This window comes from Centroberyx affinis, unplaced genomic scaffold, assembly GCF_046629955.1.
Source record: "Centroberyx affinis isolate AG114_WGS23_722 - 3 ecotype Tasmania unplaced genomic scaffold, CSIRO-AGI_Caff_v1 ptg000177l_1, whole genome shotgun sequence".
Lineage (NCBI taxonomy): Eukaryota > Metazoa > Chordata > Actinopteri > Beryciformes > Berycidae > Centroberyx > Centroberyx affinis.
In genome coordinates, this window is record NW_027278874.1 from 124271 (window position 1) to 150158 (window position 25888).

At 41.4% G+C, this 25888-nt stretch overlaps 1 protein-coding gene across 1 annotated transcript; it reads right to left on the bottom strand.

Moving 5' to 3' along the window:
• Positions 1-9514: 9514 nt before the first annotated feature.
• Positions 9515-25193, bottom strand: LOC139657539 (arylsulfatase I-like). Its single transcript, XM_071535420.1, has 11 exons — positions 25039-25193; positions 23300-23474; positions 22313-22452; positions 20016-20165; positions 19271-19345; positions 18968-19142; positions 17518-17754; positions 16391-16537; positions 14835-15000; positions 13294-13880; positions 9515-12412 (listed from the first exon to the last, which is right to left on the bottom strand). Exons 2-11 carry the CDS (start codon positions 23456-23458, stop codon positions 11987-11989), a joined length of 2262 nt encoding a protein of 753 aa, XP_071391521.1. The 5' UTR covers positions 23459-23474; positions 25039-25193; the 3' UTR covers positions 9515-11986.
• Positions 25194-25888: the final 695 nt, after the last annotated feature.

Consider the following 25888-nt stretch of genomic DNA (forward strand, 5'->3'; position numbering starts at 1 on the left):
TTCATACATATATTTTATTCAGGTTGATAGGTGAGGGTATTGACCTTATTCACACAGCGGCCATTTTGAACACTCAGGGTGGGAAACTCTACCTGGAAGAGCAAGATATGTCAAACATTTAGCATTTCACAGATTCCCCACTGAAAAATATTTAGAAACAAATGGATCTCAAGAATCCAGATTGATGGATATGGGCTCACATTTTCATATATTTGGTCCATTATCACTAGCTACCAGATTCTAGCCTAGCTAGCTAGTAGCTAACTAGTAAGCTTGCTAACTTTGATAACTGTTTGGTCTACCTGAAGTCCTCACTTATGTGTGGAAGTAAGGCTAGTTGTATATAAACATCGCACAAAAAGTTCGGAACTTTGTGTTTGGTAGATTATTTCTCTGTTGTAACAATGCTTCTTGGCAATACATTTTATACCGTTGGAAAGCCTGTTTATTTCCCTTTTAAATGGTGCCTCATTTGTAAGGAACATGCATTTGTGGGATGAGCAGCACAGCTGAGTATGTGGGTTGCGCTCATGAAAAATTTGCCAAATCTTCTCTGCCAATGCCAAACAGCTTATTCTGCTGTTGCTATTGACTCTTATTTGGTGTTGTTTGGTGGATTGGATGATTCAAGTCTATCAGTAACAAGGAAGAAACAAGACATATTGGCAATTTTACAATTTATTCATTTAACAAACAGTCAGGAGCCTCAGTAGCGTGTGGAAGAACCATACACAGCCACAACAGCCTGGCACCTCCTCCTCATGCTGGTCACCAGCCTGGTCACACACTGCTGTGGGATGGCATTCCACTCCTCAACCAGGATTTGTCGCAAGTCAGCCAACGTGGTTGTGTCGGTCACTCTAGCACGAACAGCACGCCCAAGCTGATCCCATAAGCGTTCAATTGGGTCGAGGTCAGGACTGTTGGCAGGCCATTCCATTCTCTCTACTCCCAAATTCTGGAGGTAGTCTCTGATAAACCCCGCTCTGTGGGGGCGAGCGTTGTCATCTTGGAGGATGGAGTTCGGTCCCAGACTGTGGAGATATGGGATTGCCACTGGTTGCAGAATCTCATCTCGATATCTCTCTGCATTGAGATCGCCTCCAATGATGACAAGCCTCGTTTTTCCAGTGATGGAGATGCCGCCCCACACCATCACACTGCCTCCACCAAAAGGTGTTACTCTATCGGTGCAGCGATCAGCATAGCGTTCTCTCCGTCTTCTCCACACTTTGACCCTACGATCCAACTTCCGTAGGCGGAATCTGGACTCATCGCTGAACATAACATTCCTCCACATGTTCAGGTTCCAGTGCAGGTGCCAATCAGGTACCTGATTGTCAGCACCTGGGGGTACCGGAAGCTCAAAACAAGAGTCAATAGCAACAGCAGAATAAGCTGTTTGGCATTGGCAGAGAAGATTTGGCAAATTTTACATGAGCGCAACCCACATACTCAGCTGTGCTGCTCATCCCACAAATGCATGTTCCTTACAAATGAGGCACCATTTAAAAGGGAAATAAACAGGCTTTCCAACGGTATAAAATGTATTGCCAAGAAGCATTGTTACAACAGAGAAATAATCTACCAAACACAAAGTTCCGAACTTTTTGTTCGATGTTTATTTGCCAATCTTAGTGTTCAGAATAGCCACCATGTGAATAAGGTCAATTCTCCATGTACCTGTAGCCTATATAGGCTTAACTACCACTGCTCTAGAATGAGTCAAAGCTTATATTGCTGCTGTTGCATGAAACCCCTGTAACTGCAACTTTGGCTTTTGGCAGTTTTTCATAGTTATTGGTGTGTTCAGTGACCCTTGAGCCTTTGAAACCTGTTAAAAACCAATTAAAAAATGCATAGACATTAATGAGACAATAGGAATCCTTTTTTTTGTTTTCATTTCTGAAAACTTGCTTTTTGCAGATAGCCTAGGTGGTTTTCATCGACAACATGATGTTTCTCTCTGGCCACCAGCTGCTGTAGTGAGCGGGGAGCTGGGCGACACTGGCAGGTGCTTTGGGCGAGGTTGTTTCCTGTAGAGTCCTATAAAGCACTATGAAAGCCAAAGGGAGTCGGGGCACTGCCACGGTTTCACACCCAGGCATCATTATCTTCCTCCTTGGCTCGCCTGCATGCTTACTTTATCTCTCCCAGCTCCTACCATCACATCTCCATCTACAATCGCTGCTTTCAATTAGCGGGGAGCGTCCTAATGAAGAGCAGACGCACAGCGGAGCCGCTCTGGACCGGAGAGCTCATTAGGGCTGATGAGTCAGAGGGCAAGTAGGGATGATCAAGGTTGTCTGCGAAGCCCCGATCGCTTTCATCAAACGCCAGCCTGCTTTCTAACCCCACTTAATGTGTCGAATACGTTAGTCTCTGTTCATTCATTCGTAATGAGAGGATCCATCACCGCTGCTTCACTCCAATAATGATGCATTGCGTTGCTCTGCAGGTCTTGCGGGCTTTGGATTTGTTCTACTTTTTGCACTGATTATGTAAGCGTGAAATAAAGTGTTTTTACTTGTTCTCTGGTACGTTCGTCGTTACAATAAAATATTTAGTCAGTAAATCAAAGCATCTATGACAATTTATGTTGTAATATAATCAATAACCACGCCTGATCAGTAGGTTTGTTCCATGGAGTCCTTCTGTACGCTGCAAATAGTTTGCAGCAACAAATGCATCACAGATAGTTTGTTTTCCAACTATGTCATGTAGTCATGAAGAAGCTGCGACATGTTACAGAAGTTTGCCAACTTGTTTAATTAGAACTTTCTATTTGCATATGGAGGAACGACTTTTCTATTGATTTATATTTTCAAGATGTTTGATAGTTGCCTTTACCTTCTCAGTTCTGGAAAAGCCTACAGATATTGATAGCTTCAATTGAGTCAATATTGACGAGTTAGCATCCAGTAGGACTTACAGACATTTGATTTAACATCTCCCAGATATTTTTGTTGCATGTCACTTGTGAAATGTATTCATAATGAATCTCTCTCTTCTTCTACGATGGATTTCTCCCTGTATGCTTGTTGAACGTCTCTTGGTGCAAAATGGCGGCTCTAGAAAGAAGCCCTCGCTCTTTGATTCTGAGGGACTGACACCAAAACCTGACGTTTACCACTGATGTTTTAGATAATTTAACAATTTCCTGCTATCAAACTCCACTGCAAATATCTTGACATGGCGTTGTTTGGCCAGTTATCTGCAGGAATAAGAAAAATAAACCACCAAACATCAAAATGGACCCAGAAATGCAAGGTGCATCGCCAATAGCTGTTTTTCTTTTCTTACCAGAGTGTTTTAAGGTGGATTTTTCCTTTAACGTCAGCCAGCAGAAGCTCACTGAACGGCTTTACACACCTGACCCCGACTGTTACCCTGCGAAAAAAACTCCCAGCATGCCGAGCAGAGACAGACACTGCCCTCCTGTTTACCGCACAACAGAGGCTTTCTCTGAGATGAAAAGCAGGCGGCCTCGTCTGCCTCTCCCTTCATAACACTGGGGCCAAGGTGGACACACACACACACACACACACACACACACACACACACACACACTGTATTACTGAACCACAGCTGGCTGATGGTTTGCATGTGTGTGTGAATGTGTGTGTGTGTGTGTGTGTGTGTGTGTGTGAGTATGTCTAGCTACAGCAGGACTCTCTTTGCATTCGTGAGCGGACAGCAGCACAAAGAGGCTCTTCTTCTTCTTCTCTGAGATAAAAAGCGGACTGCCTCGTCTCTAGAACCCCCTCTGAGGGAGCACTCGTCTCTCCAGTGTGTGTGTGTGTGTGTGTGTGTGTGTGTGTGTGTATGTGTGTATTCTGCAGGCCTGTGAAAAAGGGAGTTATCTTCCTCAGGTCTGTGTCTGTCTGCCGTTCGCTCCCTCACTCGGCTTCCAAAACTCGTAGTGGAAGAGAGTGGTTAGAGAGACCGTACTGCAACTAAAAGATCACAGGTTTGATCCCTGCAACAGACAAAGCGTGTCCATCAAGGGCCGTGTGTATTCTGTCAAAACGTCCTGAAGCAAGACACCGAACCCCTTAAGAAGATGAGATGAAACTGTAATGATCCTGGTGGGGAAACTGGGTCGCTGCAGCAGCAACTAGTAAGAGGATACAGTGAAGAAAAGTAGAAGAAGAAGAAGAAGGATGGGGTAAACGGGGGTTATAGAAACATCCTCAAATGATCATTTCAACAGCAGGACTTGTGAAGTAGCCAGCAGCTACAAGCCCCTTCAAACTGTATAAGGTAAATGTTTAGCTTGTAGGGCTGGGCGATAATTCAATATTATCGTTTATCACCTTTCAGTGGAATCATATGGTGATGATGATACGTTGATTTTGGGATATTGTGAGTCGTGACACACAATCCTGCTGTCTAAACTGATGATAACAAGCTAATTTTGTTTAAAAACTTTGACAAAATGAGGTGTGGTAGGAATACACCAACAAATCTCCATCTTAACAAGTCATTTAGTCTATTATTGAGTCCTGAAATCTTAATTTTCCTAAAATAAGTGAAAAAACCTGCCAATGGGGTGAGATAATTTCACTTGTTTCCGAGCAAATCAATTTGTTTCAAGATTTTTTTTAGAACCAAGTGCCATTTTCTTGGTAGTAGTGCAGTGATCTTATTCTGACTTTCATTTCTAGAAAATTCTTGAAACAAATGAAACTGCATTGGAAACAAGTGGAGTTATCTCACCTCATTGGCAGACATTTTCTCTTGGTTTACAAAAAATAAGATTTGAAGGCTGAATATGAGACTAAATGACTTGTGAAGATGGACGTTTTTTGGAGTGTATCCACATAAAAAGGCAGTGGAAAAATTGGTTAGAGAACATAAACATAGAAAAGGTGGGAAACCGTATAATGCACAAAACAAGTAGTTTATTTGCTACAAATAGTGCTAACAAATACAAGCACTTCAAAGCTTCAAAACACAAATATAGGCTTGGTTTAACAAACTACTCGTTTTGTGCATTACATGGTTTCCCACCTTTGCTATTTTTATTTTTAGGAATATTATTTGAAAATTTCAGTTTTCACACCTAACATTACTATTCAGTTTAATGGGATGAACATTAATTTGATTATTTAACATGTGATTTTGCAAACGTGAGCCATATCTTGCATGATATGTATCAATATGAAAACCATATCGCCCAGCTCTGCCAGCTATAGTTCAACTCTGAATGTAAAGGTGAGGGAAGAAAATAACAAAGAGAGGAAACTGAAGACAAGAAGCTGGAGGCAAGAGAGGAACAACATTTAAGGTGAAAGACGAGGAAGGAGGATCGTGAAAGGAGGTGACAGGTTAAAAAAAAGGTTTAGCCTGGAGGGAGGGACGGAGGGAGGGAGGGAGGCACCAACATCACTCTTCATTTTTATGCAGCTGACAGTCAGACTGTCAGACTGGTCAAGCTGGGAAATTACTAAATTGGTAACTAAAGTGGAGACGAGCAGAAAGAGCCTCTGGCAATATGAGCTGCTACTAGTATATGTCGTGTTAAAAAGTAACATTAATGTGTGTGTTTTGTCCTAGGATGGAAGTAAGTAATTACATTTAGTCACATTAGTGTAATTGAGTTGCTTTTTTGTGTAATTGTACTTTAAAGTCAGTCGTTTTACTTTTACTCAAGTACATTTTTGCTAAAGGACTGTACATTTCTACGTTTTAAATCACATCTATTATAAAGTGCAAATTTTGTGGCTCTCCATAAGCAAGAGAAACTGGACAATTAACAAATTGTGGAGCTGTTCACAGAGACAAGAGTAATCTGGCTTTACTTTGGTTGTGCACTTTATCTTGTAATTTCTGATTTTCCAATTAAAAGAATCACAACAATCTAACAACGTTCTCTTTTCTGTAAAGTAACTCAGTAACTTTTACTCTGAGGACATTTTAAATGAGCTGCTGTTTATTTTTACTTAAATAGATTTTTAGACCAGTACCTTTACTTCTACCTAAGTAAAATATCTGCAAAGTAACAGTACTTCTACTTGAGTAGGACATTCTAGTAGGGATGGACAATTCCACATTTCCCAGTCTTTATAATGGAACTGAGGGCATCGATTTTAAATCAATTCAGATTCCAAATGAAAACAACACATAAACTGAAGTTTTACGCCGGTTGGCATTCAACCAATGAGGCTTCAATTTATCCTTCTCCCCTTCCCCACTTGTTGTGAAATGGATCAGTCCAAGGCAATCAAACACAGATGAGTATAGATAGGACTAAATCAGAATTAACTACAAATTCGTTTAACTCAGTTTCCTTCGATTCCAGAGTTTGGAGTCAAGATTGCAACAGGAGTCGACTCCAATTCAGTAGTAGAATCGATTCTCAGAATCGACATGATGGAATCGGGAGTCGAGTCTTTTGGAGTCGACTCTCCATCCCTATATTCTACTCACTCTTTCTACCACTGATGTTGTCTGGACACACAGATGTGTTGCGAAATGACACTTTCCCATTCGCGTGTTGTGAGTGCGTCACACTCCCACAGACTGAGTCACGCTGTAACCGTTTTTGTGTTTGTTGTTGTTTTTTTTGTTGTTGTTTTTTTAAACCACCAACAGAGTAAAAAAATAAAAGCGAGGCTCGGTGTCATTGCGACCGCAGAACAGAACTCAATTATGGGTTTTGGATTGTGTCGGCAGAGCGCGTCCCGGAGGCAGCGCCGGGGTGAATTGTCTGAGGGAATCCTCATTTCACAGCCGCCCACACGCTCTGAGCAGGTTCACATCTCATATTCCCCCCCGTCTCCCTGGAGGGGAGCAGAATGAAGACAGGATTATTGGTTACACGATTGCATTATGTCTGCTGTGAATGTGTGTGTGTGTGTGTGTGTGTGTGTGTGTGTACGAGAGAGAGTGAGAGAGAAAGAAGAGAAGAGATATTTATGTGTAAGCTTGTTCATTCAAGGTGTGAGATATGAGAGAACATGTGAGTGTGTGAGAGAGAGAAGAGAATTATTTATGTATGAGCTTGTTTATTCAAACTGTGAGGTATGAGTGTGTGTGTGTGTGTGTGTGTGCATGTGTGTGTTGCCGCTGGTGTTGTCTTTGTTTTTTTGTTGGCATTTGGCATTAACCGTTTGTTACAGAGGCATCATGGGAGCTTTTAACAGGTTCTGTTATCCTGTCCCCGTTTGTCCTCACATCCAGACACACACACATACACACCTCACACACACACACACACACACACACACACACACACACACACACACACACACACACACACCTCCCTCATTCCTCACTGTCTCCAAACCAGATCTGAAGCATCCCTTACCAGGTAATGATACTACTACTAATGATGATATTTTATTGATCCCTGTAGAGATTTTCTCATATCATTTCCCCCCGCTCCACAGAGAGGTCAGAGGTCAGAGGTCAGGCTCAGCTACAGAACAGCAGGCCTGGAGCTGGTAGAGAGCCAGTGTTTTGCTCAAGGGCACTTCAGCTGAAGGGCCGTCTGCCTCCTCAGTACAGGAGATGTTATGGTGGATTTTTTACAAGCACAGACGCAACTTGCATTTTATCAGTTCTGTGTGGCTCAAAATGCAGAACATGGCTTTAACACTGCCAGGGCTGAGGGTTTGACTCCTACGGAAGAGGATTAGGGCCACATGTGAAAAATGTATTTGAGTTCTGAGTTTAAAGTCAATCCTCTTCCGTAGACTCCCACTGGAGCGAGTCAAGCTAAAACTGTATCTTCTCCTGGTAGTGCAAGGTGCTTATCCAACACTTCCAACAAACAGCATGTGTGATGCATGTTTTTCCTTTTCACAAACACGGCTATAGATCAGTTCTCAACATTGCCAGCAGTGTTAAGAAGCCAACTTTGTGTCGTCTCTAACTCTGTCTGTGATCACTTATTTTGTGTCACAAAATGAATTATAGTCTTGCAGTCGTTTGACAACAGAAACAGAAAGATTATGTCAATAACAACACCTGCTTTGTATTATACACTATGTTGAAACACAAGTTAAGTGAACACAGACAGTTGGAGGAGACAGAAATCTGGCTTCTTAACATTGCTGGCAGTGATGAGAACCGATCTATAACCATGTGTGTGAAAAGGTTTTTATTGCTCAGTGGGTTTTATCACAGGATTCAGCTAATGTCAGCTAGTTGTTTCATCTCCATCCTTGGAGCCAGCCGGTAAACACATGCTGTATGTCCTGGTTAGATGTCATGGCTCAGGGGCACGTTGGCAGCGTTGGGCCCTGCTGGTACCAGGCGTCAAACCGGCAACTTCTGGGCGGCTTCACTAGCCCACCTGCTTCCTGAATCAGGCGTTCCTAATCCCAGAAGATTACATAATCCCACATGTATTCAGGGATAAAGGAGGCACACAATTCAATTATTCTCTGTGTGGGAACAGTAGGAAGTAGGAAGGCGTGCAAAATCCCATTTTAGCCCAACTGTCTGTGTGTGTGTGTGTGTGTGTGTGACTGTTTGTCTGTATGTGGATGTGTGTGTGCTGAGGTTTACAAATTTAGAGAAACTCACAAAAAGAACCGAGACTGCCACTTTACTAGGATCCTTGATGTATGGCGCCATCTAGTGGCCCAATGGATTATGTGCTTTCAGTTTTCAAGATGAAATATGTAATGAATGTTTTTTTCTGTAGTGAATCACTTTATTCGTCAAGTACAATAATTGTACTCTATGTTGTAATGACCCTCTCCATTAAAAAAATTGTTTGATTATTTAATACTAATACCAATACTAATACATCTGATTCACACTACAAACCCATAAAGACATGAACAGCTGCAGATGCACCAAGACAAAGGTCTCTCTTGTTCTTGCTTGTTATCATAGAGGAAGTTTTGCTGATAGGCCAATATCCAATGTTTAATAGCAGTTTTACTTTCAACGTATTAGGATTTTTTTTTAAATTTAATCTTTAACCTCTATTTATTTAGGTAGCCCCACGGATATTAAATTGATATCATTATTTTTCAAGAGAGACCTGGCCAAGAAAGCAGCATCAAGACAACCATGACAGTTGTACAAAAAACAAGAAAACAAGAAAGACAAAATAAAATCAAAATAACATTTATGGTAAGTGCAAAGTTAAATTTCACTATATGAAAAAGGCAATAGTCCATTAGCAGACCAGCAGGTTTAGGGACTAAATAGATATTGGATGAATAATGTTTTGTAAGAAGTATGTCTTTCTCAAAGACTCTTTATAATATCAAGATAAAATCACAATTCATGTACAAAAACAATTCTGGCCACAGTCCTGATGCATTGTTGGTGAATTTCTGCATTGTTGTTTAATTGTTGTCATCTGTATTTGTTTTCGAAGAGCTGTAAAAGTGGACATGGCTAAGTATCAATTTTATGTTCACATACCGAAAATATTTGATTGCAATATGTAAAGAAAAATAGAGTCAGAGGCTTATCAATGAAAGGACTGGATGTTGTTTCCAGTAAAAAAGAAATGAAAGTCACTGCCAGTTTATTTTATTTATGCTTTATTTACCCATCCACTCTCTCTCAGTAACACTCTGCTCCACACACACAATAACACACATTAGTAACTGTAGAGCCACAGTCTGGTCTGTTGGGTCACTGAACAAACACACTGGAACATCTGGGGGTTAAGTGCCTCGCTCAGGGGAACGTAAGCTGTGGTTTTGGAGGGAGGACGACTCTGAAGATTCTCCAGTTTGCAACATTAACCACCGGAGGACAGTTTCAACAATGTAGTCTCAAACTGTGCATGACAAAAACTGATTTGTACTAGCTATCTGTTCCACTTTATAACACTAACACTCCAGCTGAAATTTAGCTGAAAACATTTGAATTTACACTGATAACACTATTAAACAGCTACTCTGTTTGGATACTGTAGTAGCAGACAAACTAGCTGGCTAAAATGAAATTTCCTGGCAGTTTTCATTCATATTCATCATTAAAAGTTGGTGCTAACTGAACAGCACATGTTACCCTGCAAATTCATGAATATTAAGGAAAATGTGGATCAGTAAAAAAGTTATTTATGGACTAGAGAGCTAGTCTGTGTGCCACCATAACATTTAACAGCCGTTGCTAATGCTGGAAAACTGCTTTGCTGTAACAAAAGTAATTTCTTTCTTCCCGAAACATTCATGCTAAAGTAGTTTGGAGCTTAACTGCAGTGGAGTGTCTGTGGATAGTAAGTGGAAAAGCTAGCTATATAAACTGGTTCATTTTGGGCATGCTTTCATAAGGTTCATAAAGAAATACTCAAACATGTTATGATAAAGTGTGTTACACCTGGAGCAGCAGGAAACATTCTTTTAAAGGTTTTCCTGAACTTATCACTGTCAAATGATGTCAATGCCTATCAATGCTACATTTAAAGCTGCTTAACATTTCCAACTAGACACATGCTTACCAAGTACAAGCTCAAACCAGCTGACAAGAGTAACACGTAACACTTTTTGCTAGCATTAAGCCTGTGTCATCACAACAAACTACACATTAATGAGAAAATCCTACACATAACAACTTTTACACATTCAGTGCAAAAAATCTCCATCATAACCCTTCATTTAATCTTCTTTTGAGTCTTAAAAACATATTTTTCTTAAAACGTGGAAATATCTGCTAGTGGGGTGAGATGATTTCAGTTACTTTAATACAATTCAGCTTGTTTCATGAGTTTCCAAAAAATGGCAATAAACTGAAGTAGGGCAGATCCAATTATTTTAAACAAGCTGAATGTTATTAATTATCTCACTCCACTAGCAGAAAATAAGAGTTCAATAAAATAAGATTTTAGGTCTCAACACAAGTTGAAATGACTTGTTAAGATGAAGGTTTCTGCAGTGTTCACAGTAGTAGGAATGATGTTGAAGTGAATGAAGTTCATAGATTCATACAGAAAAGATACTTGTACTGGAGATACATTCAAACAACCACAGTATCAAAACAAGTCCTGGAGACTCCTCTGTTATCACTGGAGACGTGTAAGTGTAAATCGTTAAATCATTACAGTCTCTTTTGTCTCGTTTCCTTGTTTGTGAACGACAGAGATAACAGAAAAAAAATTAGTTTGTACTTAGATTGGAGAGCAAACCAAGCGGATTATCTCTCAACAAGTGACAGTTGCAGATATGAAGCATGCACTGTCACTGCATTAAGTAAACATCCATTTCAAGGCCCCAAATTGGGATTTTTAAGTATATCAATTATAGGTGTAAACATAGATAAAAAAAGTCTGTATATCGCTTCACACATACATTCTTGAACACTATGGCTTTCTGATGAAAAATAATCTCTTTGCAACTTTCGGATTCAATCCCAACTCCACATATTGGTCCATTTTGCTCAAAATGTTAACAAACGATAACAAACTTAAACCATTTACAGTGTCAAAATACATTTAGATGTCACACAGTGTCAGTCCTTCTATCAAGAACTCTGTCAATTTGTGAGTGAAAATAAACATAATTATGGAGAAACACAGTGGATACAGACTTTCTGATGTCACCAAATAAGTGAGGTGGTGTGAAGACTGTAACAGCAGTAATAACCTTTAGGAACAGGAGTTAGAAAAACACCTAGGAATGTAAAAAAAAACCCTCATACAGAGTGAAGATTTAACCTGTTTTGACAGAATTTTCTAGAAACAAGTGGCATATTAAAGCCAGTGGAATGGCACATCTTGCTTTAGGAAAATTCACGTTCACTTCAGTTGAACCTAGTGGAATTAACTCATTAACTCATCCGGAAGAAAAGGAAAAAATAACATTTTAAAATCTGGAACCGTGACAAAAAAACACTTAAAATGAACATTGTTTTTATCGTCTCTGACACATCCATCACAAGTCAAGTAAAGTTTTATTTATTTATAGCCCAAAGCATGCCTCAAAGGGCTTCACAATAAAATAAAATAAAATAAAAAGCATATAGACCATTGATTTTTCATGGTGGAAAACTTCCGCTCGGCCGCGTTGCCGTCTCAAATCCGATTGGACATCATCTTGGTGTTCAGTTTCATAAAGAACGACTTCAGCTTGCACAGCGTACACTTCTTCCTCTTCTTCTTCTTCCTGTTCTTCCTGTTCTTATACACGCCTTTGTACTTCTCCTCCTCCTCCTCCTCGTCCTCCTCCTCCACCCAGGGCACCCAGGCTCCTCCGTGCCGCTCGGGGTCGGCCCTCGGGTCGTCGGGCGGGAAGTAAACCGGCACGGCGGTGCGGTTGTAGAAGGCCAGGCGGCCCAGCAGGCGCTGCACCACGTCCGGCCGCCGCTCCGCCAGGTCCCAGCGCTCGTACGGGTCGGCCGTGATGTTGAACAGCCACACGCTTTTGTGGGCGGCGGCTTTCGGGGAGGCAGAGAAGGAGCGCTCCAGGTTCCACCAGCGGCCGGGGAGGGTGGTGAGAACCTGCGGGGGGGGGGGGGGGCAGAACTGGATGTTGCTCATGCAGCTCGTCACAGGGAGAGTTTTGTTCATATACTGTATTCTGTTTAATGTACAATTATATGGTTTATTATATTCTCAACAGGACAACCTGGTTTAGGTTAAAAAAATAAACAATAGTGTAGCTATTGAGATAAAAAAAATCTGTTTTTCTAGAGACCTGACAAAGAAAGTAGGATCAATGACAAACTTAAAAGATGCAGACAAATATACAATACAACAATGTACATGAGCAAATATACAGTTTTAAAAAAAAATCACATAAAAGGTGAGTGCAAAGACAAAATTTACTGTGTGTGTGTGTGCAAAAGGCAGTAGTCCAGTAGGAGAATAACACTCTTACTGTAGAAAAGGCATTTCCTGGTGTATCATGGTCCTTGCAAATTCAAAAATGTCCATCTCATGAATTTTGATGAGTTTTTATTGTACTTATTGTTTATTTGTAACATTTTTTAAACTAGATCAGTGTAGTGATGATTGATGATCGCAGGTGATTGCACCCATTTCAAGAATTTAGATGAGCAAAATGAAATCATCTTGAAACAAGTGAAAAGTCAATAGAATCCTAATCAAATTAAGAGAAAATCCATGCTACAACAGAATTCATATTTATTCCTGTGAGCTTGCACAGCTGAATAGATTTTTGTGAACATAACCAACTCTCAACTCTCTCAGATTAGAATCAGAGAAAGAAGTAAGACTCAAAGTTGAGGTGTTTCTACTAAAATGTCAATAATTTCAGAAACTTTTACACCTGTGAAATGAGTCTTATTTGATTGTGGTGTTAACAAATGTGCGCCTAAAACCCTGTAAAATAAAATCAGATTTCGTTAGTGCCACAGTACCTGCGGGGGAACCCAGTCTCCGTGTCCCGGGTCTCCTGTCAGCAGCTTCCAGTCCCCAACTCTGATGGCAGCCTGGACCGACGTGTCCCATACCGGCTGGGACGGCTGGGACGGCTGGAGCTTCATCTGGGGCGTGGGCCAGGATCTGACATTAGGGCGGGGCCGGGATTTGGGCTCGGCCGTTCCTGACTGTAACAGGTCCCGGTATTGGGATACGCTCCGCCTGGACTTTAAAGTTGACTGGATCTGAGCTCGGGGTCTGGGCCGGGCCGGTCCCGACAGCGTCAGGTTCCCACTGGACTGTGACCTGAAACGTGGCTTGTACTGGGACAGAGGCTGGCGCTGAGAGTAGACCTGAGACTTGGACGTGGGTTTGGGCCTCGACTTCGGGAGGGGTTTGAGCTTGCGTTTGGTAAAGGACCTGGATTTGGGCTTGGGTTTGGGAAGGTACTGAAAGGCCCGGGGTTTCTTGGTGGTCTTTGACTTGGACCCCAACTTCTTCTGCTTCTGCTTCTGCTTCTGTTTCAGCTTCTGGGCCTTCCTCTTGGGCTTCTTGGAGGCCGGACCTGGGCCTCTTGTTGTGGAATCTGCTGAGACAAGGGGAAATATCTGAGTAAATGCAGGATACAAAGTATACACATAAGAAGTCTGTTTACTGTGTGTTTGTTAAGACTAGAGAGTAATCTTTGTTGATGTTGTGATGTCTTTCCCTATTCCTTCCTTCCTTCCCTTACTGCCCCAGCCCCCCTTTTTCTTCCCAGGGGCCTTTGTGAGAAAAATGAACTCTAAAATGAGCCGCTCTCTCAGCTCCTCATTAGCTTCTGGTCCACAGTAGCGCTAAAGGTGGGAATAATGAGGCGGACAAGTGCTTTGTTGGCTGAGACCAAGGTTCAGTGGGATTTACTTTGAACTTACACTCACACCTCAGCCCTCCAACTCCTTTCTACCTCCTACATTTTTCTTTTCGATCTACAGGAGGCTCAGTATGTGTTTTCAGGCAGTGGTTTCAAAACTCTTTGGCTTTTTGGCGACCCCCAAAAATGCTGCAAGCCTACACATACAATATAGTGAAGTGTGACGCCATATAATAATTTTTATTTTCCCTTTTTAAGCCATTTTATTAGCTAATTTAGTTAATTACTGAAAGAAGCTTTGATGCTGTAAAAATGGCATTTATGTTTTTTCAGATTCCACCTGCACCCTCCCTCCAAATCATCTCACGATCCCCTGGGTGGCCCTGACCCCCAGGCTGAGAACCATTTAGTTAGGCACAAAAAAACCCCATTCAAAACACACGGTGCTGTCTTTGCCTTTTGTAAAGGTGGGATGAAGTGTGACAGCTTGTTTTTAAACAGAGCAGGAGATGTCTTGTTTTGCGGTTGTGTGCATAGTAAGTCGATGGCGGGCGCCAACAAAAGCTCAAACACGCTCTACGCAATCCTCCGCCTTTGGAAAGACTCTGACTTTTGTTTGTTGGCACGCAGCGATCGAGTATAACAACATCTGGGACAAATGTCCTATTTAGACTCTTGGGTCGTTACCCGAGGCTCCCTTCTTCCTCTCGGGGGGCGTGTCGTCGTCGTCCCAGGCCGAGGCCGGAACGGCAGCTTTGTGCAGAGGGTCGATGTTGTGAAGGATCTCCTGGCGGGGCGACTCCTTCCCCTCGCTGATGGTGGCCCAGACATCAAAACCGTCCAGGCCCTGGCTCTGAGAGGGAGGAGAGGAACACAGATATCACAAAGAACAGGAAGAAAAGAGTGATAGGTAGAGTTTCTGTTTTTTTTCTGCTCCAATGTTGCCAAGTTCCTCTACATTTGTCACACAGGAATAAAACCATTAAAAACTCTTTTCCTTTGGTCATGGTCGCTCTCCAGGCCCCGTGTCTTGATTGTAGCGTGCTTATCTGCTTTGGCAATTTAAAGTTTCTGGCAAGTCAAGCCAATAAAGCTCTTTGGGAGCTGTTGACAGAAAGGATTAACTTGCCAATGAAAATAAATTATGTGTTTGGACCAAAACACAAAGCCTCTATTGGGCCAGTGTTTAGACATAGCACACTTATCGCAATAAGTCAAGAGCAGTTATATATCTACATAATAATAAAATGAAGGCAGGTTTACAGTAGCATTGTAACCTGCCCAAAAATAAAATTTAGGACCAAAACGGAGATAGATGTAGAAGGAAAGCCACTTTCAGCCCTAGCTACAACAGCAACAACAAAAAAACACATACATAAATAATAAGTGGGAAACACAGTATTCAACTTTGAGTACTGCAGTGTGTGTTCTATCAGAGTAAAATGTTACATGAAGCAGCTAGAAAAACATAACATGAATTCGGTGGACTCTTCTCTAAAACACCTTACAGTACCATGAGTGTTTATATTTTTAGCTTGGGTGGCCCTAGGGAAAAATGAACCCTTAACCCCAGTCTGTGTTACAGCACAGTAAACTGTTCAGCGATGGACTCAGTGATAATGCTTTCCCTATGGTAGTCCTTTATTTCATTTTGCCTTTATTTAACCAGGTTGTCCCGACGGGGTCAAAAGTCTCTTTTCAAGAGAGACCTGGGCAAGAGAGCAGCATCCACGACAAACATAACAGTTATAAACAAATAAAATGCATCAATGAACACAGGCAAAAACACATTCAGAAGCAGGGAAACAAATAGTAATGATATGTTCAGATTACAGGCTACAAAGCAACAGGAGGTCATTCATTTTTAACAGAAGCCGGCGACATGAAGCTACAAACGCCAGCTTGTAAAATGAAAAACTGAAGTTCAGCTTCTTCCTCGCTCTGATGATGCGGTGAAGCGTGAACCAATCAGAGTAGAGGGAAGATATAGGGTACGTTATTATTTACTTCAATTATTTAAATGAACAAAAACCATTGCCAAATCAATTTAAAACGAGACAAAAACAAAGCTACGACGGCAGGCTATGACATTTAGTTGGTGCACACAATGTCAACGACCACCCGCTCCATTGGCGACAATGTAGCTTGGTACACCAGTCCGTTTTGTAGCTTTTGTTGCCGGTCATCTGAACCGTACTATAAGGAATTCACTGTATGAGCTATAAGTGCTGAGTCCGACTGACCTGGCTGATGTTGCCCCCGGCCAGGCCCACCAGTGTGGGGAACCAGTCGGTGATGTGCAGCAGCGCTCTGGAGACCCGCCTCCTGCGCCTCAGCAGCGGGCTGTGAACGAACGCCACGCCACGCATGCCACCCTCCCAGTACGTTCCCTGAGAACCACCAACAGGTCCGGTTAGAGTCTGCCTGGACCCCCGTTAGCTGGCAGTGGGGTTCTCTCTGGGTTCAGCATAAGTCATGGTTCTCTTATTAATGAGTCTTGTTTCTATTGGTTCTTTTATTGCTAAATCTTGGTTCTTTATTGGTGCTATTATGGCAAAGTTGTTTCTTGATTCTTGTTTGTCAGGTTTCTCTCATTGATACGTCTGGTTTCTCATGTTTGTCTTATTAATACGTCTTGGTTCCCTTATTGCCAAGTCTTGGTTCTCCTGTTTCTATTGTTGCTATCTCTTGGTTCTTTCTTGGTTCTATTTTTTGCAAGGTTGTTTGTCTTGATGAGTCTGGTTTCTCTCAGTTCTCTAATTGCTAAGTCTTGGTTCTCATGTTTATCTTATCAATAAGTCTTGGTTCTCTTATTGCTAAATCTCGGCTCTTTCCTGGTTGTCTTATTGCTAAGTCTTAGTTATCTTGTTCCTTTGGGAGATCTTTAGAGGAACCTTGTTCATGCTCTCATATCCAAGACAGAACCATTGGAGATCACAGGGAAAAAGTATTATACACTCCCAGACACTGCAAAAATGTTGTACACTCTCAGACACTGCAAAAATGTTGCAATGTTCTTAAAGTTCTCAAACTATGTAAAGCTTGCCTAAATATCTAAAGGCACTTACAGATAATTGAACTTGTTTTAAGTTAATTTGAAAAATAACCAAATAAAGGTTCAAGAGGTTTACTTAAAACACACAATATGTACACACAAGCAGGATTTCCTAAATTCTTCTTGAATTGAAAAAAAAATGGTTACACCAAGTCAAATCTCTGGGAAAACGTGAAAATATCTGCTGCTGCAGTAAGAAAACTACAAATATAAAGTTCTGAAATGCGAAAGATAAGGTTTCAAGGTCTGAATAAAAGATAAAAACACTTTGGTGTAATGGTGCACAAATAAAAAACCAGATGAAGTCACCAATACCTTGCGGCCCCTCAGCGGCCAGTTGCTGCCGCCTGTGAACGGCTGGGCTCCGTTGTCGGTGGAGTAGATGATGACGCTGTTCCGGTAGTATCCGTACTTCCTGAGGGCGTAGGTGACGTTGCGGACCGCCTCGTCCACCGTGGAAACCATGGCGGCAAACTTCCGCCTGGCGACGTTGGCCATGTCGCGGTACGGGTAGATGTAGGACTTCGGGGGCTGCAGAGGGGTGTGGACCGCCTGGAGCACACTCAGAGAAGTTATTTCACTGTGTTCATCTTGTTTAGGAAAGATGTCTCATTCACAGCTTTATTCAAACCCTCTAGAACTTTGTTTTAAATTCCAGTCAAGATCCCAAGGTTTCCAAATATACCAAATATGTCAGGCTGAATTACAGGGAAATGTGTATAAAATGATGCACAAACATCTAGACTTCTTCCATTTGATGTAATGGTACAGCCATAAAGAAACGGTGCCTTGGGTTTGAATATTTCACTCAGTATAAGCAGCTATAGCTTCTTAGATACAAAGCTACTTAAGAGGAAATTTAAGGGGAAACTCAGGGTGCGAGGGGTTAAAGTTCAGTCTGTCAGCTGTAATTTGAGGGTATCAGCAGCTATGTTGGTTGGACTGATTAGTAGTATGGAATGACAATTGTTTAAAATGAAAAATCCACCCTCAGATACTCCTCCACTGTTAGATATCATCAATCTGATGTTCAGTGCAGTTCAGGAGTCAGTTTGTGATGAAGTGTTTTAATTTACTTTTTTTGGTGGACCCATTTTCCCTCAACCAGCTTCATCTTCTTTTACTCCAGTCAGTGATTTCCTAAGCTTCCCATGCGCCGCAAAACGCTCCGAGTCATGGCTGCATTGCGTTCTGGTCTCTCTCCTGCTCCTGTGGGTGGACAAATTGGTCTCTCTCCTCTCCTCTACGATGGATTTCTCCCTGTGTGATTGTTGAACGTCTCTCGGTGCAAAATGGCGGCTCTAGAAAGAAGCCCTCGCTCTTTGATTCTGAGGGACTGACACCAAAACCTGACGTTTACCGCTGATGTTTTGGATCGCTGAAACATTTTCTGCTATCAAACTCCATTGTAGCTGTTTGAAATATTATGATGTGACGTCGCATCATCTAGGTTTGTCCAGTTATCCGCAGGAATAAGAAAAATACACCAAACAGCAAACTGGACCCCAACATTGCAAATAGCAATAGTAAAAGTGTGGATTTTACCATTAAGTCATTAATACATATTTCTAAACATCATAGCTGGTGCATAATGACTTCAAGTTTGTTTCATAATTCCCTTATTAACTTAATTAGCCAAAAACATACTTCATACTTCACCAGCATACTACCGTAATGATGATAAATATTAAGTATTTCTAAACTTTCTAATTACAGTGATAATATGAGAGCTGGTTGTGATGTGGATGATGTTTCAGAGCGATACCTGGAGGGAGAGCAGCAGGAAGAGCGGCCTGGCTGTGGGGTCGTGACCCTCCAGAATCTTCCGGACCCTGTGTGTGTAGAGCAGGGTGGAGTAACGCCCCTCCTGCCCCCATGCCACGCCCTCGTCGTCATGGAGATCGTACCCACACAACCCCGGGCCGTCACATGACCCGTAGCTGGAGACGGACGGAGAGACGGGTAGATAGATAAACAGACAGACTGAGCGAACAGACAAGTGATGCATTGATAAAGTGATGTATCAGTCAACTTATTAATTATGATAATAATAATTCTACACTTTTACCTGTAGTAATCAACGCTGCCTGTCAAAGAACCAAAGAAACTGTCAAAACCTTTTCTGGTAGGCAGGCAAGCTTTCCTGGAGGAAAGATTCGAGAGAGAACACACTAAACATCAGATTTCTGAATTTATTACTAATATTAGAACCTTTATTTATATAGCACTTATAACAAGATAAAATGGAAGAAATAAATTAAAAGGTGAAACTTGAAGAAACAAAAAAATGTGAACAGAAATTTTAAAGAGGAAAAAAGAATAACACCTCCTGGTTAGGATAAAGACCCTGGATTAGGAATAAAATTATGATACCTTGCCAATATACTAACATACCAACAAAAACAATATAATATATATATATATTCCTTTGATTAGCCTTTACTTGGACCTCGGAGACACATTGAGGGAAGACCCTCATTTTCAATGTTACTGAGGACAACAGCAAAACAGTAAAACACAAAGTAAAACAGTATAACAGTAAAAAATGCAACTACAGATTTAGTAGTAGAAGTATATAGCCCAGGATCTTTTTTGGCTATGTATCGCCCAGTTTTAAACCAAGCAGTAAATACATTATTACATATGCAATAAACATCGGTAAATATCAAAAATATGCAACATGCAACATGCAAGATAATGCTTTATTTTTGTCATATACCCCAGAAGATGTGGTGTAACACATAGATGTCTACTAAACTCTCGCTTTTTAAGTCCTGGATTTGCCTCTATGGCGGTCCACATTTCAAACGCACCTGTAGAAGCCCAGGTGCCACTTGCCCACCATGTGCGTGGCGTAGCCGGCCTGCTGCAGCCTCTGAGGCAGCGTGTCCATGTGAGCAGGCAGACAGCTGGGCTGGCTGGGCCGGATGATGGAGTGCTGCAGTCCGGTGTGGATCTGGTACCTGAGGAGACAGACCCAGGGACTCACTGATCCTCACTGCAGCTAGATCTAGTCTAAGCCTCCCACTGCTATAACTGGAGAGGGGTTTGTGTGTTTGTGTGTCCCACCATGGAGGAGAGGAGAGGAGAGGAGAGGAGAGGAGAGAGGAGAGGAAGAGAGGAGAGGAGAGGAGAGGAGAGGAGAGGAGAGGAGAGGAGAGGACAGAGGAGAGGAGAGGAGAGGGGACAAGGAGAGGAGAGGGGAGGAGAGAAGAGGAGAGGAGAGAAGAGGAGGAGAGGTGGAGATGAAAGGAGAGGAGAGGGGAGGGGAGGGGAGAGGAGAGGAGACAAGGAGAGGAGAGGAGACAAGGAGAAGAGAGAGGACAGGAGAGAGGAGGAGGAGAGGAGACAAGGAGACCAGAGGAGGAGAGGAGAGGAGACAAGGAGAGGAGAGGGTAGAGGAGAGGAGACAAGGAGAGGAGAGGGAAGAGGAGAGGAGACGAGGAGAGGAGGAGAGGGGAGGGGAGAAAGGAGAGGAGAGAGGAGAGGAGAGGAGAGGAGGAGAGGAGAGGAGAGGAGAGGAGAGGAGAGTGTTCTGCTCTCCAGTCAGCTTTGACGTTTTGCTGTCAGGTTTTGAGTAGCAAATATCATGAAAATACCCACAAAAGCAGCTAAAACAACTACTAAGACATTCAGCACAAATCCACCTCTTGTCTATCGATTTGTTTGATGAGAAATGGGAGCAAACATACTGAGATCCATATTAACACTTTGTTGCAGCAAAGTTTCACAGTATGGGCCAATACAGGAACGACTAGAGCTACTGTTCTCATCTTCTGTTCTCAAATTAATATCCCAATTTCAGTCCTTTTGATGACAAGCACAACATGTTGTAAAAAGGTAGCTGGATAAATAAATTTGCTGCAAAATGTCTTTTTAATATCTAGCTGTCGCATGATCATCTGTGACAAGCTGACACTGAAAATAAGACCTCAGGTAGCATGAACCCCACTGTTGTTCAGCCTTGTGCCAAAATATGGCCAGTGAGTTTCCAAATAAACCAATGATTCTGTTGCTCAAGTAGAGAAAAATATTTGACTGCTAATCAATGGCCAGATAAGTGTATTTGCAACAGTGAAGGATGCTTTAATGTTTAGGGTTTTACACAAATTTCCTTCATGTGTCTTGTTGTTGTGCAGGCAGGACAGGAAACTAACTTTTCTGTTCACTAACCAAAGTGGCAGGTACATCCTGAAATTCACCAGACCCTTTCACTATTTTACCAGCCAACTCAATTTTTAGAATAGAAGACTCCAGCTGATCAAAGATCAAACGTCATGAGTCAATGACTCATGACTAATCAAAATTGAAGGACTGGAAACATCTTACATGTGCAACATCAACGATTTATTAAAGGTCCCATATTCTACACTTTCCAGTGTTTTATTTTCTCTCTTGAGCTCCATTCAAAGCTGTGTGTGTGGTGTCATGAACCAAAAACAATCCATTTTGACACGTTCATTTTCCAGCATCTCTCTGAGCCTTACCAAGTTTCTGTCGCTGTGTCTTTAAGGCTCATTAATATTAACGACTCCTCTGTTCTGATTGGCTAACCGTGTCAAGAGTGAAACGTGAGACACCGCAGCCCGGCAGCTGCAGGTAGGGAAAACTCTCCGGTGAATAGACAATGACAACTTTGAAAAAAACCCACTTTGTTAGTCTATTATTTCTTACAAAAATGATAATGAGCGAACCTTTTTGACGCCACAAAGTTACGGAAGTCCAAACAGCTCGTTTAGAGGCTTGCTTTTCTAATATGGATTGTGTGGATTTAGTTGGCGACCGTGCGTTTTGATACTTTCACCATGTTTAGATAGACCATCCAACTCCTTTATAATCACAGAGGCAAGGGGAATCCTGTTTTACACCATATGGGACCTTTAAAGCTTCAGAAGCGCATCAGTAAACAGCAGCTCATAATGAGCAGGTGAACATATATTTGTTGCACATGTAAGATGCTTCCAATCCTTCTATTTTGATTATTTCTGTGCCACTTTGGAAACAAACATTAGACCCACAGGTTCTGCTAAACAATACGTATCATCCACTTCTGTACCAAGGATAGATAATGAAGATGAAGATAATGATAATGGCGGGACAGGTGTGGTACCTGCCGGTGATGAGCTGGCTACGGGACGGGGTGCAGATGGGCTGGACGTAGTAGTTCTCCAGCTTCACGCCCTCTGCCGCCAGCTTGTCCAGCGTGGGAGTCTTGATGGACGGGTTGTGGTAGCCGATGTCGTTGTAGCCCTGTTTTAGGGAGGGGGGGGGGGGGGGCATGAAGGAGTGCTGTTATTACCTGATCAATCAATCAGTCAATCAGTTTTTACACTTTCTTCCCCTGATACAAGTGAAAAGACTGCTGTTTGCGTAGAAGAGTTTTAATTGCTTCATTGCCATGTAGCCTGTTTCTACAGTTGTCTCAGTATCATGAAACAATTTTATTCAGTTTATCTCAGACTCTTGAATTAAGTGAAGAGGAATGGAAACAAGTAGAATTATCCCAATCTATTAGCATCTATTTTTTCCCCTTAAATAAAGTATTATACCTCAAACCTTACAGAATGTTTTTTTTATTCTTCTGTGTGTTTATTTCCACCAAAACTGCCAACTTTTTTGCCTTTGTGGTGCCTTTTGCATCAAAAAAAAGTTGCTCTCAGAAATTCATCCATGACAGATTATTAATCAGTTGCTACTTATTACCTTCAGTTAATGTGGATTTGGCCTATGTGGCCTCCAAAAATAAATAAATAAGTAAAATTACAAACATATTCCTGTTTGCACCCTGTCATTTGAATAGTGTCATTATCAACAACTAATAACCCTTTTTTAAATGTATAAAATGATGTAAAATCACGGTCAGCGATTTTAAGGAAATATTCTATTATTAAGTATGTGTAATCTGATAACTATATATCTTAAGAACTCATGGTTATTGATAATACACACTGAATAGTTATCAATATGATGACTCACTCCTGCCTGCAGCCACCAAACAAGTGAACAACAGCAGATCATCCAAACTTCTGATTTCACAAAACACTCTGTCTCTCTCTCTCTCTCCCTCCCTCTCTCTCACACACACACACACACACACCTGGTCGTCTATGAGGATAAATATGATGTGTGGCTGGCTCTTCTCCTTGTTGTTTCCATCCTGCTGGTCTTGTATGTGGTTGGGAGTGGAGCGGTGTGCAGACAGGCAGCTCAGGCTGAGCAGAGCGCTCAGCACACACACACTCACAGCAGCCTGCATCTTCAGTGTGGGATCCCTAAAAACACACACACACGTCGAGGATTACTAATAACTGAGCTGTAGCACACACAAATGTTCAGTCAGCACAAATCCACGCAAACATGCAGCCAGTGGAGAAGTCAGATCATAAAACCACAGATGAGACGGACTTGCCAACTTGGCGGCAGCTGCTGTTTGAAATGCAGCTATCTGGTGTCTTGTGGAAGAAATTAGAACCAGGAGGAAGGGGGAGTTTGTTTTCTTTAACCATGGTATGACCTGTGACACATTTACACTCATCACAAATAAGGATTACAAAAATATTGATTTTATCCCTGAGAGATGGCAGATATCAAATATCTCAGTTTGAACTCACAGGATGCTGGACAGGATGATGAGTTTTCTGATTTTTCTGTCATCATTTCCACTAAAACCACTTTTTGTTGAGTTTGTGCTGACTTTATATCATAAAATGACGAGGCACTTCACAGGTTTACTGTGCTTAAAACACAAAGTGAAGAGTTGATACTATGAGACAGTTAACCCATGACAGATTGTTATTAATCTACCTGCAGTTGCTTTTGGATTTGGCCTCGTTTGCCTCTAAAATAAATCCAAAATGAAGTTAAATTACACATTTATTGCTGTTTCACCCTGTAATAATTGAATAGAGTCACCATCATAAACAACCAGTTATGTCAAATGTATATAATAGTAAGTAAGTAAGTAAACTTAATTTATAAAGCGCCTTTCGAAACCAGAGTTACAAGGTGCTGTACAATGAAAACATTAAAAATAGAAATAAAAACACAAAGTTAGAAACAGAAAAGCAGAAAATAACAAAATAAAAACAGTAAAACTGCACAGAAGGCAAACACACATTACAAAACAAAGTGCTTACGAAACAAGTGAGATGATGTAAATGATGTAATGATGTAAAATCTCTGTCAGCAAAACACCTTTTCTCCTTCAGACATCTATTTAAAGGAAATAATCTATTTTCTAAGAGGCAGCTGCAATTTGAGATACAGCTACCTTGTGGAAGGAACTAAAATCATGACACACACACACACACACACACACAGATATGAGGCTGGAGGGGATCTACTGTGTTAACTATGATAACAGGAATAGTTATGTAGATAAGATACTTGATGTGATGTACTTATGATAATAACTTTAAGAACGCCTTAATACACATACATACATACACACACACACACACACACACACACACCTAAAGATACTTTCTTGTATAGCAGGCCTATGTCTGTGATAGCCAAGAGTTTGTTAGATTAGACTGACAAGTACTGACTGGTCCTGAATGAATCTGGTTTGATTAAGCCTTCAGTGCATCAAGTTCAATCTGACTGAGCGTCACTGGGAACGACTGTTAGTATCAATCAAAGATTTATATATTAGTTGTCACTACATATCTATGGTATCAATAGTTTGGTTTTTAACTCTGACAACAAAACCACCGCAGAGTTGGTTACGGACATCTCAGCAGTTCCATATTATATTTACATTCAATACATTTCTAGGTGAATACATCCCTCATAACAGCTGTATTATTTTACATTCCAGGCCTAAATCAATACCTCGATAAAAGATCAATAGGAGTGAACGGGTCCTCTCCTCCTCTCCTCCCCTCTCCTCTCCTCTTTCTCTCTGGTGTTCCTCAGTTCATTCTTCTCTCTCGGGATCTTCCTTCACCTTGGAGAAAGTTTAGTTTGCTGGAAGTTTGCAGGAGACGCCGCATGTCCTCAAGTTTCCAGAAACCCTTCCTCCTTCAGCCTGTGTGTCCACACTCCCCGAGAAATATGACTAAAGTCAAGCTAGACAGAATAACACACTGGGGACTACCGGTCGTACCTGTCAAACTAAAAGCCTCATTAACGAAGTGTTGCAACTTTTTTGAGTATAGCACAAAGTACCAAAGTGAAGATGCAGAATATATTTAAGGTGTAGGCTAATCTGTTGTAAATGAATCTACAGCTGTCAAAATGTTATTTTCACAGCTATTCATAGTCATATTTGCCCATGCAGATGGGCAGAGCCAAATAACCACAATTTTAAGTTAGCAAACTGGCAAAAAACAAAACAAAAAAACAAACAAAAACAAAACAAAAACAACAACCTAAAAATACTAAGTGTTTAAAAAAGTAGACAGGCCTATACAATTTTAATAACAATGATAATAATGAAAAACAAACTGTACAGTTTTAGTAATTTCAATATTTTTCCTCTGCTCAATCAACAAATTTCCAGCTGTGAGCTAAAGTGTAACCTGGACACAGGAAAACACAGTAAGTATTAATAATGTAAAGAAAAACATTTAAAAACAGGCTGTTTTTAAATAAGAAATAAAAATTAATCTGCCCCACACTGTTATTTCATTCATATAACCATGACATTCATGATGTTGTCAGCAGCTAGCTAACTAGCTTA